Source organism: Alligator mississippiensis, chromosome 1 (assembly GCF_030867095.1).
Source record: "Alligator mississippiensis isolate rAllMis1 chromosome 1, rAllMis1, whole genome shotgun sequence".
Taxonomy (NCBI): domain Eukaryota; kingdom Metazoa; phylum Chordata; order Crocodylia; family Alligatoridae; genus Alligator; species Alligator mississippiensis.
This window is the reverse complement of record NC_081824.1, coordinates 320,163,721-320,177,934: the sequence shown is the minus strand read 5'-3', so window position 1 is coordinate 320,177,934 and position 14,214 is coordinate 320,163,721. Positions and strand designations below refer to the sequence as shown.

Below are 14,214 nucleotides of genomic sequence, written 5' to 3'. Positions count from 1 at the left end.
CTTAAGGAAGTCAAGATTACCTTCAAATTTGCTAAGCTTTTCTTCAGAATTACATGGACTAGGAATGTACAGCCCACCTCACTCGCCAAGACAAGCTCTGTAAAAACACTTAAATGTTATAAATCAGATCACTATATTTCTGAAGACTGAATGTATACCACTGACGATATCTATATATATCTATACATTTTTCATATACCAACCATTTTGGCCATATCCATGGGCTAATATACCCATGGGTGGAGCCTTCTGTGATGCACTGGAAATCCAGCATGTCAGAACAGACTCGATTAATCACGTCTGCTGGAGCACGGAAACTGACGCTGAAAAAATGGTGGCAGGGTGCTTTGAAATAAAACACATTCAATCAGCTTTATTTCAAAGCACCCTGCTGCCATTTTTTCAGTGCAAGGATGCTTATACATGTGATGCATGGGCGCTTTTAATTAGTGTGGCTTGCTAATTAAAGCGCCCGGCACCGCATCCCACAGTAAGTGTAAAAATGCCCCACATGTCCAATATGGTTGAGTATACCAGTATACTGATCTCTAAGGAAAGGGTATTTGCCAAAATGAAGTTGAATTTGCAGTGGTTCAAACCATCCAGACATGGTTGACCTACCCTCTGAATCATATTGCACTTCAAAACTAAAGCATTCAAAGCAAAAAATAAGCCACTAGTGCATTGATCTAACACTACCAAAAAGGTTAAAGCACATGGGTCCACAAGATACCTCTCTAAAAAAAAGTCATCACTTCCACTCTTCTCCACCCTTAAGTGGCACGGATATAGTTGGGTTAAGCAGAGGGAGTCAGTGTCTTAAGAACCATAACAGGAACAGGAACAGCTAGGAACCTGTTGATACCAGTGGGGTCTTTGGATCCAACAGAGGTAAGCACCAGGCTATCTAATTCCAGTGTCAGCATTCACTTTTGGCTCTGTTAGGTCCCTTGTACCTTTGTGCCAAAGCTATTGTGCCTTTTTGCTCCAAGAGACAGTGAAATCACTGTAGGATCCTGTTTAACACAATGGAACATCTTCCTTGTTTTGTCAGGATCTCTTACAGTTCATTCTTCTATATCTCTAATAGGATTTAGCTTAGGAATTGTTTTAGGAGAACAATACTCAGTATTAAGTGCTCCTTTTTTGGTTCAGATACTGTTCCTTAAATATCTCAGTTGAGGGAGCCCACCTAAAACCATCAGATGTTCCTGTTTACTATATTTGGATAACTAGCTCTTCAAGGCCCAGTTCTACAAAGAACCTCTGCTTCCTGTTCAGGAATCTAGGGTTTGGAATAAATGAGAAGTCTACTTTCATGTCCACTCAGAGATACGTGTCTATAATAGAAATGTTAATGCCATAGTGGTAACTACTGCACAAGATTACTTTATAGACAGTCAAAAAAATGTTGCTTCTAATGATATGTCATCAAGGCAAATCCAGTATTTTCTGAAGCTCCCAGGTCTCATGAAATGTCATTACACTTATTTCCTTTGAGCCAGGCTCATCTACACCTAATTACAGACCAGGCCTTGGAAAGACCAAAATCAGCTATTACGTATGCCATTAGGAAATCACCATCTTCATCAGGACTGACGATACCTGACCTGCTGGTTACTGTTGATCTTGTAATGCACTTTGGTAATACTCAGTTTTCCCTAAGATCTCCCATAAATAGTGATAGCAAAGGATGTCTCAAATCTGGTTGAGAACACCTTCTAGAAAATCCCAGTTTCACATCTTCTAGCAATCTGTGGTTGTCCTAAGCTTTCCTCGTACAAAAGATGAACATTCTTGTGTAGTTGTGTTCTCGAGATGCAATTCCTGATGGAGTAATGAAGCCTTCTGCCTGTTCCTGGAGATTTCTTAGATGTATTCTCTCTCCTCTCCCAAGCCATGGTTACCCATTCTTCTTTTCCTCTGTTTGGAGTTCTTACTTGCTGTAGCAGAAAGGAACTGAGGATGATTGGAGTCATGATTTCTTATATGATCTAGCACCAACCATTTTGATCCATGTGAGGGTTTTTGTGCAGTCTCAGTAGTCACTGCGTTTCAGATGATCCCAGGTTTCCCAGCATTATGGTACATATTCCAAGGCTGTGGATCTAAAGAAACAGTGTACTTTGAGAACTCTGGTTACAGGTGGGCACCATTCCTGATGACCATTTTGTTTCCTTTAAAGTTTAATGATCCACAAATAAGAACATAAAATCTGACCAAACAAGTTCAGAGAAACAAGAAAATTAGTGAATCAGTCTTTCTTTAACTTTCTAAGGATAAAGACAGAACCTTTTAAACGTTTCAAAATATAATGGTCTTTGAAACATTTAACCAAATGTTAAAAATTGTTTCAACAACAGATGGACATACAGCCCCCTGTCATACTGGTTGACTGGCAAAATCTTTCTACCGCATGTAGTGGCGCAGTCTCCCAGAGGGGCTGGAGCTGAAGTCAGTGAGCCTGTCCCTTCCACCCCTGCTCTTCTAGAGCACTCCCTGTTAAAACTGGGAGGCCGGAGGCCCCATCCTTGCATTCGGTCAGAACCAGAAGTCCAGACATGGAAGGGTATTCTGCTATTGGAGGCTGGAGAGCAGGAAACCTGGGTCCTGGAGTAGGGGTATAAAGTCCCCCAGTACTGGGGGTAAAGAATGTGCTTGGCAATGGGAGCTTGTGAGCATGGTTGGGAAAGACAGCAGCAGCCAGGTTGTGGGGAAACCATGGGAGTTAGGAGAGCAATGTATTTTGGGATGCCTGGAGGAAGATGGAACAGAACAATTCAAAATAGTATATGGTCCCTCTAGGTATGTTTTTGTCACTCTTGGGAGCGTTTTATCCCACCTGTACATTTGTACACTAGTTTTTTGAAATGTTTCAAATGTTATATGTGTCTGTACCCAGAGATTCTAGCTGAAGGCTACAATTTGAGATAGCTATATAAAAACTGTCCATTTGACCAGTATTTCTTTTCTTCTGTTAATTCATATTACACATTCCAAAATACAACATGGCCTAGTTTTCTTTTGGCAAGCAGAATAATACTTCACATTTTACACATTTCCACTGAGAGAGGCATTTCTGTTTGTGATTTGGACAATTAACTGCTCATTGTTTTTAATGGGTACCCATTTCTACGACCACTGATTATAGTAGCATGGAAAATCACATGCAACCGTAAACACAGTTTAAGTGTTTCCTCCACACCCCAAAGCTAAGCCAAATTAATCTTGAAGCCCATTTTTTTCCAGTAAAGTCAGAAATACTAAGATACTTTTTTTAGATAGTGATAAACTACTTGCTTAAAACATGTTGATTTTAGGAATGGTATTTTTAGAAAATAAAAATGCATGCAATTTAACAGATTATACAAATGCATCTAGTGCAAATCACTGCCACAGTTATGGAACTGATCCCAAGGTCCACTGAAATCAGTGCAATGCCCTCCAGGCCTAATGGAGGATCATTCGGAAGATCAATAAACACATTTGTTAATGTTTTTACATTCTGTACACACACAGATGTTCAGTAATACATAGAATTTCTTCCATCTCCATTTACTCATTCAGATTAGCAGTCAACTTGATCTTGCCCTGAAGCAAGCAGTGGAATTGCCACTACTTACTGTTGATATTTAGAAGTACATTTATGCATGAATTTGCCAAGGACAGATCTCTTGAACTGAAACACTATTTATGCATTTAGTTTTTGTATCTTATATTGCAGACAGAATCCACCAACGGCGAGAATCCAAGCATCAAGAAATCCCTCTTTCCTCTTTTTAATTCAAAGAATCATTTAAAGCATAGTTCTTCTTTGAAAAAGCTTCCTGTAGTCACTCTACCCATGGTACCGATTTTTAAGTACAGTAGCATTGAAAAACGCTCCAGTAAACTTGTTTTACTGACTACAACAGCATGTATTTTATTTTCATTGGGTCACTTTCTTTTCATGCCAGTTAAGTATCTTGGGCCAGTTCCATAAATTCAACTTAAAACAGCAGTCCTAAATGGATTAAAGCTAAAAAAAAATCGTGATTGACTAGTATGTGATGCACTTAAAACAGTATATCTAGTTATTACAAGACAGTGAAAGCCTGGAACTAAAATCAAAGGAGAGACCTTCTAAAATAAGTGGTGCTTAAAATTAGAGTGACCTCCTCATTCTGTTTGTACAGCAGATTAATGTAATTTGGTTTTTAAATATTTCGAATTTTTTTTTTACGGATTTGTATTCAAATATAATCAATCAAATATTGTACCAGCAAGCTTGCTAACAAGTCAGCATTTATTTTACATTATTCTGTGTTTTTCTTTGTCCTAAATTTTAGTATTACTCTATTTTAAATTACTGCAGATTATTTCTGAATTTTGTTTTAATTATCTCCTCACAAAAAAGTGGTGGAATGAGGGGTTAATTCCCTTTATTTTAGGACATAAATAAATAGCTTTAAATAAACAGCTACTTAAATGAATACATTTAAGGATAGGTCTCTGTATGTAAACGTACATATACACGGAACAATATATAGAGAACAATATGTTGAACTTGAATTTTGTGACAACAGGGACAATTGGTTTTCCCACATCTGTAGCACCAAAATCACTCGGGTATCCATTTAAACACAGTTTTGATCTTTATTCATCCAGGGCAAATTCTGTCTTTATAGAAGTGGCCCATGATCTTAATTGCAGTATGGAATGCTATTGAAATGAGGATAAGGCGCAGCAATTCTTTTCATAGGCTTATTCAACTGCTCTCTCTTACAGCAACTCACTAACAGCATGTGTATGCTTTAAGGGTTGAGGTTAGAGTAAATCTGCATGATATCCACAAATACTGTTCTTACTGCGGGGGAAAAAAAGGCATTGCAATACAGCTGCACTAGTGGGCTTCTCCTGCATTATATAATTAACTGGGGGAAAATGGTTGTTACTTCTCTTAAGAACTTACTGAAATCCTCATTTATTATTATGTTGCAGATGCCAAGCAGTGATGGTCAGGATCTTTTGGCATTACAAAAAGCCATTCACTCTTCTAATCACCAGGTCAGCCGGCAGAAGGATTGGCATCCTGAGAAGATGGCAGAAATCCAAACTCATGTAAGGGATAATATCAACTACCTTCACCCTGTTATCAGTGGTGTGCCTTAACAGTTTCTTCCTGTAGTGAATAGAAGAATTGCTTTTGAATGACCCCTCCTCATTTCTCATTGAATTTAAAGAGGGGTCTTGTAGCTACAGTCCTGTATAATTCTTTGGGAGGCAAGGGACATGTGAGAGGCAGAAAAACAGTGTACCACAATTCACGCAGTATAATTACCATCTGGCAAAATACCACAGCTCTTCCTCTCCCCAGCTCTTCACACACATATACCTTCCAATTCAGGACAGCCACTGATTCAGGGAAGTGCCAGTAGGACTGGTAACAAAAGCAACTTAATCCAAGATGAAGGAAACAGCTGCAGTAGTCTTCATAACTGTGATAAAAAGGGTTATATGGGTTGAGTCCTTCCAGGAGAGAGAGACCAGACACGACTTTTTGGGGAGTTCCAAGGTAGAGCTTCCCCTGAAATGGTGTGGTATGCGACAGTAATGTTTTTGTATTAACAATGCTTTTAAACAAAAATCTTAGAGATCTGAAAAAAAGATAGAAAATTTCTGTTGCAACTGTCGTGTTTAAAAAAAATGGGAAGCCAAACCATTTTCTCTTGTAGTCAATTAATCTTCTTAGACTGCATAATACACAGTAATTATAATTGCCAGGCCTTTTCTATCTGTCACTGTGCCAGGCCTTTTCTATCTGTCACTGTGCACAAACTGGTCAGTGGATTGAAATGAAATATTCAGGATTAACAAGTAGTAAAAGTGACAAATCCTGATGTTTTTCAAAGTTCAAATTGTTCTTTTTAAGATATGACTGAGAAAGTTTTGCAGTAGACTGCTGGTATAACAATAAGGCATAAGACCAACCAAGTGGTTTCCTCTATCTTTCAGAGCCAACCTTTAAAATCCCTTCGAAAGCTATTACATCTCTCTTCCTCTTCAAATCATCCTGTTCCTCCGGAGCCCCGCTTCCAGCCCTTGCCTAGTCAGCCAGCCAAAGCTACTTTTTCTGAAGTGCGAATTCATCCCATGAGTCAGACTTCCAGCAGCAGCAACGTCCGGCAGGAGTCCCAGTCAAAAGGCAGACCGACACTCCAGATACCAGGTCAAATGGAACCAACATGGCATGTCTCCCCTGTGAACAGGAGCACTAACGAGGGAACACCTTATACCGATCAGCTGCCTTCGAAGAGTGGACAGAATGGACACACGTATAACCGAACAAGCCGATCACGAATGCCAAATCTGAATGATTTAAAAGAGACGGCCTTGTAATGGTACTCCAGAAAATATGCCAATCCACGTGGAAACTTGAGTAGGGGTGTCGTGGTGGTGCTGGTGATGGTAAGACTGCATTTTCAGCTTTATAAAGGTGTGCAATATGTACATGTGGAGCTAGCCTGTTTGGCACCACATTGCTAGTCAGGGATCATACAGTAAAACAAGTTGAATTATTAATTATCAATCATCAGAAATCTCATTCGATGATAGACAGAGTGTGCAATTCAGGGAGAAGAAATGTATTGCCATTTTCTCTCATTTACATTCCAGCTTAGTGCACATCTCTGTTTCAAAGCTGGAGAAGTTTAGGTATGCATTGGCACTTATAGGGTGAAAAAAAATAGTGTCTAGACCTATGCCCTTACTACATATTTTGCTGCCTAGTTAAAACAGTGGGGTTTATGTGATATAAGTGTATCCCTGTTAAGGGTTTAAAGTTGAATTGTATGTCTTAAATTTGTTTTTTAAACTTCCATATTTGATAGAATTTGTAATATTTATTTATGATGAACCAATATTGTACTGTTATAATCATATCTTTTATGTTCCAATGTAAAGTTATTTTGAGCTGTTTGAAACATTGTGAAGCAGTGCAACAGCTACAGTAGTTTCTATTAAAAAAAACAAAAGAACTAACAGTAACATTTATATATTGCATCAGGAGTATTTTATTCTATACATAAATATATATAAATGGTAAATAACTGTCTGTTTTTTAAATATACTCATTTAAAAGAAAAGTATTGTTATGACACTATCTGCCATATTTTTATACATTTGTGATATAAAGTGCAGTATTATACTTCTAATAAAAGGAAGTTGAATGTGGATATGTGTGACTGTAACAGTATGACTCTTGCTCCGCTATTAGAGCGCAGTATTATAGGCATTATTGTCGGTAGCAAACAAAATAGAACACTCAGTTCCAAATTTTATTATAGGCTACTTGTTGGACGTAATGGCTAGATGTAAGAGACTACAGAACTATACAGTAATCTAAATGCGGTATATTCTCCCCTAAGTGTGCACTTTGCTTTCCCATTAGTGTGACGGGAATTATGCATCTGCATCAAAACCATAAAGTTCTAATAACACATCTGAGAAGGTGCCCCTTGACCACAAGCTAAAGCAGATGCTCTTCCACATAATTGTAGGGGTGAAGACCAAAGAAATATAGCATGAGTTGCAAGTGAAATGCCAAAATTGTGACGTACACATAGCATGGCATTGCAGATCATGGTATAAGCTTTTTTGCATACATATATTTTACATTTTGTTTAAAAGTGTGTTTAACTAGAAAGATAAATATTGTACTTAAATTTAAAATACACTTGCACTTTTTTTTGGTTTCAGGATATACTTAAAGCTAGTAAAACAATGATATTCAGATGGAGAAGAAGGAAGGTTGCCAGGCAGCTTAATTTCTCTTTGGAGTCTCACTACCAGAACATTCCTGTTCACAGTTGGTTTCCATTTCTACAAAATATTAGATTTGAGGTTCATGGCAATTCAAAGAGCTGCCTTTAAAACGAAGGATTTTATGCATAAAAATGCAGGGTCTGGTTCCCCTCTCTTACACTGGGGTAGATCAGCAGTAATTCCCAAGTAGTCAAAGTTGAACTAGTGTAAATTTGGCTCAAGTGAAAGGAGAATCTTGCCTGTAGTGTCAGAACAATACCTATACTTGAACTCAGCACTTCACCTCTTACATTACTCTGAAGTGTAGTTCAGTTTTTGTGAGTTGTCATTGTAATAATTGTGCTTACAAGTATTCTGTCCTTTCCAAAAAGAGACTAGTCTAAACATGAATTTGATATTCCAACCACAGAAATAGATGCAGATGTAGCCAGCTAGCTCCTCCTTCATTAGCAGTGCAGAAGGACATTAAGTTCCATACCTCCCAATCATACCAGCATCCTCAGACCATACTACAATACAATTGGCATCAACACTTGCAAAATATAGAGTTCAGTGAGAAGTATGGTATTTCAGCTTTTCATAGGACAAAAACAGTTGGTAATTCTGACTAGCGGACAGTAAAACAAGAATTCTTTGTTCCTCTATTGCTGTAAGAAATGTCCACATGTTTTTTCATATGATATATAATATAGGGAAACATTATATATTATGTAAAATATACCAGTGAAAGGGTGCTTTATGTTTGGATGGGCACAGTGGACATCTGAGAGAGCATCTGAGGTTGTTCTTAATTGATTATCATTGTAGCTATTTGATTTATAATATACTGATTGTAACCGTTTCAAAGAGAAGTCTTTCTGTATCCACCAGTTCACTACAGTTGGGTTACCTCTGCTCTCCAGTATGAGCTGACTAATATCCCAGAATTCCCCTACAAAAACTTTGGCGTTAGTTTGAGAATGGGGCTCTAAGCAGTACCGTATGAATGTCTGCAAGACTGGTAGTGTTCAGATTTGGCTAGTTTGTCCTTCACGTTCTTTCCTTTTTCATTGAATAATACAGCACTTGCGTTTTGTCTCTAGAAGACTTCTTACTTAGCTGGTAGGAGCTTCATGCTTGGATGATTGGTCATTATGGTCATTCTGATTCATGGCAGGAATTAAAACTTCCAGCAGATTTTCCCTCAGCATCCACTGAGCTAAATAAGAGTGATTACTGATTGCACCTTCAACTGTTTAAAATGCTTATTACAGATTCAAGTTTGAGCCAGGAGGCATAGAAAATAATTGAGGGTCCAAAAACATGAAGCTCTTGCCACCCTACACTGCATTTTCCTCTTTAGAAACGTCAACAAACCTTGATAAAACTGAACAGTAAATTGAGTTGACTGTATGTATTTCTCTTCAGTCTATTTGAAGGGATGATGAACTTCTCATTAGGCAGCTGATGTCAGAATAAATGTTCTCATATTTTCAACTGGGTCTGAATTCCCAGCCTTTAGTGTATTGCTCATGTAATTTTACTAACACTTAAAAAGGAAACTTCCTAGGATTTTTGAACTTCTCTAGCTCACCAAAAAAGAGAAATGTATCATAGAGGAAACTATTTTTCAATGTGAGCCTTTCTCCTTACTGAGGTCTCTTGGTCTAATTTTGTTGTATTATATATATATTCTGTAGATTGACTAAGGATAAAGCAGATAACTTAAAGAGTAAGCTTTCTTTTCCTCAGCAGTCTGTTTTGCCTTATGATAGTGTACTAATGTGAACATAAAAGAAATGAATTTTCAAAAAGATAATTAAGGTGGTTTGTTCATCTCAGGCTGCCTCAGTTTGCCTGTGAGTTTGTAGGATTTAGTTGGCTCTTGGAAACGGAAATATAGGCTCTTTAATTGCATCTTAATTAAAATTATATTCTGTACCTGGCTATAAAATATCCTCACAGACTGTCATTAAAATTTGCTTGACTAGATGCCCAGTCTTGTTGCCAATCTTGATCGTGGTGATGATGAAAGAATTACAGGAGTTATGTTTTATTTTCATTTCAGACAAAAAAAGTGAGCCATTCTGGGCAAATGGGATTTTCTCTGTCTGAGCAATAGGCAATGCTGATTGCTTGAGAAGATAACACTCCCTGCTCCGGTAAGGTCCGCCTACGTCCTTGGTAAACCTTCCCAGTAACAGAGCTCAGGACCAACTTCAGACTCTGATTTCTTGTGTCAAATCAGACTTAGGTGTACGATCTGAACATATGGGGTGTCTATACACATGCTCTGGGGTGGAGGAGGGGCCTTTTAATTAGAGAGGCTCCTGGACAGTTGCTGTAATTCAAGTGCCGCAGCGTCACAGGTATTCAGCGTCCTGCGCTTCAAAACAGGGGTCTTTAACTAAAGTTCATTCATCAAGTTCTAGTTAAAGTGCCTCTGCCACCATTTTGAAATGCAAGATAGTGAATATGTGACGCTGCAGCACGTGGTAGCATTCTCATTAGGACACGCCAGCAGCCTCGATTAATCTAACTGGAACATGTCAGAGCATGTGTATATGCACCCATGGGTGCTAATGTCACTGCACTGCAATGCCTGTTTACAAACTACTACATTTCCAGAACTAAGCTTAGGCGGGCCTCACATTTCTATACTTGCAATTTGTCTTCAGATAATTTTAGATTTCTTGTCTTTCTCTCCGTCAGGCAGGTTTCCTGGAGCAAAGGTAGGTTACAAGTTGATGTTCTGGATCAGTACTATTGAAGATGCTTGAAGCATCACTACAATTTGTGCCAGTTGGGTGTCTGCGGAGGATCAATCCAAGGTAGTTTAGAAAGTCACAAAATAAAGATCAGATTTTTATTTTCCTCAGAAATCTTTATAAGCATTATTTTAATTTTCTGCTAGTTTTAGCCATAAAAAACTTGCCATTTACCCTAAGTAATTTGCAGTGTTTTAGACCTTCCTTGTTGTAGGGTTACTGTGGTTATGTTAATGGTGGATATATTGTTGTCATCTCTGGCCTTACCTAAGACAGAATGGGCATGCTTTTAAGAGTGACTACCAGCCAGAAAGTGCTTTGGGTTCCTATTCAAGTTACAGTTGTTCAGGTTCTTAAAAGATCATGTGACTGAGGCAAACTTTGAACTTATGTACATCCCATTGATTATATAAATATTGTAACTGTGCTTATTAGAGTAGAGCTGTAATAATATTTTGAATCCAAATTGGATGGTCCCAGAAGGAATATTTTGAAAAGCCATAACAATGCATCACAAAGTTTGTGGGGATTGTGAAAATCTAATTTCTTCTGTGTCAATTGATGTACAGTATACATCAAAAATGGGACCACTTGGTACACTTCGCAGCTTTGCTGCTGTACAGTTCATGTAAATAGGCCCAGCAAAACGTTAAGGCACAGGAGATATTAAGGGTAAAGTACCCCATTAACCATTTATAAATCTCCTTCAAATCAGGTTACTATTCTTGGAACAGGTGCCTTTCCTCTTCCAGCGTGTCCCTATTTGTGTCATAATGTTGATTGCTTCATAAACTGGGATTTGTAGTAAATAAGGAGAAAAGCCATTTAACTTCTTTCAAGCCTTTCTTATATTTTGGAAGCAATTTGAATAAACACTTTTAATACAACATAGCCTGGATGTTTCTAAGAGAAGCTAGTTCCCTTTTTTTTTCTTTCTAGTGCCAAAAAAGTAATGGCGCATCTTGCCAAAGGCACTTCAGCCTGGCGATGACCTGCAAAGTTCTGATTCAGATGCTATGAGAGAACTGCAGGTGTTTTCACTCTTTATTTAGGACCCAAAATGACAGGAAGAATTGTAAGTAAAGTGCTGATTTAAAAAAATTAGTCAAAGGGGAATATCTACTTTTGTTTGGGAAGACTATCTCTTGGTAGAAAATCTTTTGCCCCAGTGGCCTCCTTTAAACGGGTACTGTGTGAAATAGCAGAGGCAAGACTGATAGAGTAAGTTATCATTTATCTGTTGTTGAATGGCTCTTGTTCATTAGTAAGGGTATCCTTGTGTTTGTTCAGTTAGTTGGAGCAAGGGGGCTCTTTGAAACAATGACAAAATGTGGGATGCGCAAGATTTGTTTTAAAATCAACCCTCTCTGTACAGTGTCGGTTTGGATGCTCTCCCTCCATTAAATCAATGTACTGTGTTGCTGCTTTCCAATCATTCTGTAAAATGTAAATCAAAATATACAGCCAGATAAATAAGACTTTGTGTCTTGGCCCACTGGACTTGACCATAGGGTTGATAGCGTAAAGGCTAAGAGATGAGGGACATGGTTTATGGACCTCTCCTGTCCTCTCTAATAGTCGATCTACCTCCTCTCTCTCATGAAGTGGTCAAGGTTCACTTTGTTTGCCCTCAGTTTATCACTGACTTCCCATTCTACAACTTTTCCAAGAGAAGACCTCTAAAGGATTCCATCTTATACTTTTTTAGGACAGGAGAATTAGGTGCTATTAAGAGCCTAGTCAGAATTTCTACAGGCCTTCATCTGGATGTGCTTCTAAATCAGCTCAGTTTCCCTCAGAATCTTGCCATCCTTTGCACTGCTTTGCAGTCTTCCCATTGTATTCTCCATTTATTTCCTTATAGTTTTCAAATATTGAAGTTGCCTTGTTCTTTGCTATTGCTCTAGTGCTGATTATCAGGGAGACAGAGGCCTTATCTATTACTCCACCCTGTGTGCTGTTCTACTCAGAGACAGCTATCCTTAGACTTGCTCAGGATTTTCTTCATTCTAAATTTTTCATTCCATCCAAGGGAGAGATCTTACCTCCTTTTGCCCCTCCCCTTTCCCCACAATCATTCTCTATGACGTTTTTGTTTGAATTTTATTCTAGAAGCAGCGCAGTTTTTACAGGGAATTGTTCCTTGTCTAGTTTGAGGAAAGCCTCAGCAATGTAGTGTACAGGCCTGGGAATGGTAGGTCACAGTAACAGATTCCATGCAATTTCTGGTTAGAACAAGCTAAAGCATATCCACAATATGGAAAATATAAATTTCTGCAAATCTCTGGTTGTATATGAAGCCCTTGGTATGAGCTTTTGGAATATAAGTTGGGTAGCAGAGAGAGTTGATTGCCGTTTAGTACAAAGCTAAAGCATAGGCTGTATTCAGATTGCTATGTCCCCCACAGCAGTTTTTTTCTTTTGCTTGTTTTTTGATAGTGCATATTGTTCATTAGTAAGGGTATCCTGGTGTTTTCATCATATTGGAGGATACGTCTGATCCAAAGGAGTAATTTCTGACCTATAAATTTGGATAATGTGGAACAGAGATAATGAACTAAAATCCTCCCTGAAAGTGTAATTGTATAGAATAATCCATTGAAAGTTTTTTTTCAATTCTGTTTAATCTATTAGGCAAATCATTCAAGACTGCTTAGATCTCCACTGTCAAACAATGAATTATGTGGTTAAAAAGGAGAAGGGAAGGAGAAAAGATCTGGGTTTGGAGACCTTGATAGTGTTTTCCCTTTTGCCAGAGCTGGCTATACCAAAAGTAACAGATTGTGGAGGTAGTTTTCCAAACTTCCAAATTTATTGGTAAAAAATTACCCAATTTCATTAGCTGCTCTTAGAAATTCTAAAATGCACAACATTTTAAACCTACCATGCTTTCTATTGTGGAAGGGATGTGATGTGATGTTAACCTGTTTAATCCTTGAATACATTGATTTTAAAATGTGTTGAATATTTACAGAATTCTTCACACAAGTTAATAAACCATTTGTAAAGTGTTTATATACTATTCTTTGTATCATGTTGTTGGTACACCTTATCAACTTTTTTTCGGGCATGTATTCCATTCTTAACTTCTGTACAATTTCTATTGTTGCTGTAAATATAAAAGAGAAAAAAAATCCTGTGGTAACCTTAATTATCAGCATGGAAATGGTTAATTTTTACTGAGCACAATGTATTTTTGAATGGGCCTTCCAAAATATGTCTTTAATAAAATGCAGGTTTTGCACTAGAAAACTGAGGTTGTTTGACTTGATGTTACTCACAAAGGGCGCCTGTACACACCACGGGTTTTAATCCTCATTAAATTAAATAAGTTTAGAAAATTTAGACTTGTTTATTTTGGAGTGTCACATCTGTGTTTACACGGACTAGGTTTTCAAATTAATTAAGCCAGGTCCCTGGCTGGTGCCAGAGGAGAGTGGGACGCCCGGGGCCCCCACCCACCCTGTGCCCATGCCCTGCTGTGCAGCTTTGGAAGCATGGAGTTAGCAAACCACACAAGAAAAAAAGAAACAGACGAAGCAATTCGAAAGCAAAAGCAATTCAAAGGACTGAACTACAAAAAAGTCACAGCGCCATCTGGTGGACAAAGAGCCTCATTACACATCTTGGAGTGCCTTTGTGTTTGCATGCAATGAATCCATGG

General features: G+C 38.1%; 1 protein-coding gene across 7 annotated transcripts in view; it reads left to right on the top strand.

Annotated features, from left to right (window-relative positions):
• Nucleotides 1–13,802, top strand: part of CDKL5 (cyclin dependent kinase like 5) — a 231,113-nt gene extending 217,311 nt beyond the window's left edge. For 5 of the 7 annotated variants that reach the window (XM_014608233.3, XM_006272645.4, XM_014608232.3 and 2 more), the window contains 3 exons: nucleotides 3,725–3,847; nucleotides 4,981–5,100; nucleotides 5,995–13,802. In XM_014608233.3, the coding sequence (XP_014463719.1) occupies nucleotides 3,725–3,847; nucleotides 4,981–5,100; nucleotides 5,995–6,378 (627 nt within the window). In that variant the 3' untranslated portion in view covers nucleotides 6,379–13,802. The remainder of the gene's footprint in view (nucleotides 1–3,724; nucleotides 3,848–4,980; nucleotides 5,101–5,994) is intronic. The other 2 variants (XR_002092672.2, XM_006272644.4) reach the window with 2 other exon arrangements.
• The last annotated feature ends 412 nt before the right edge of the window (nucleotides 13,803–14,214 follow it).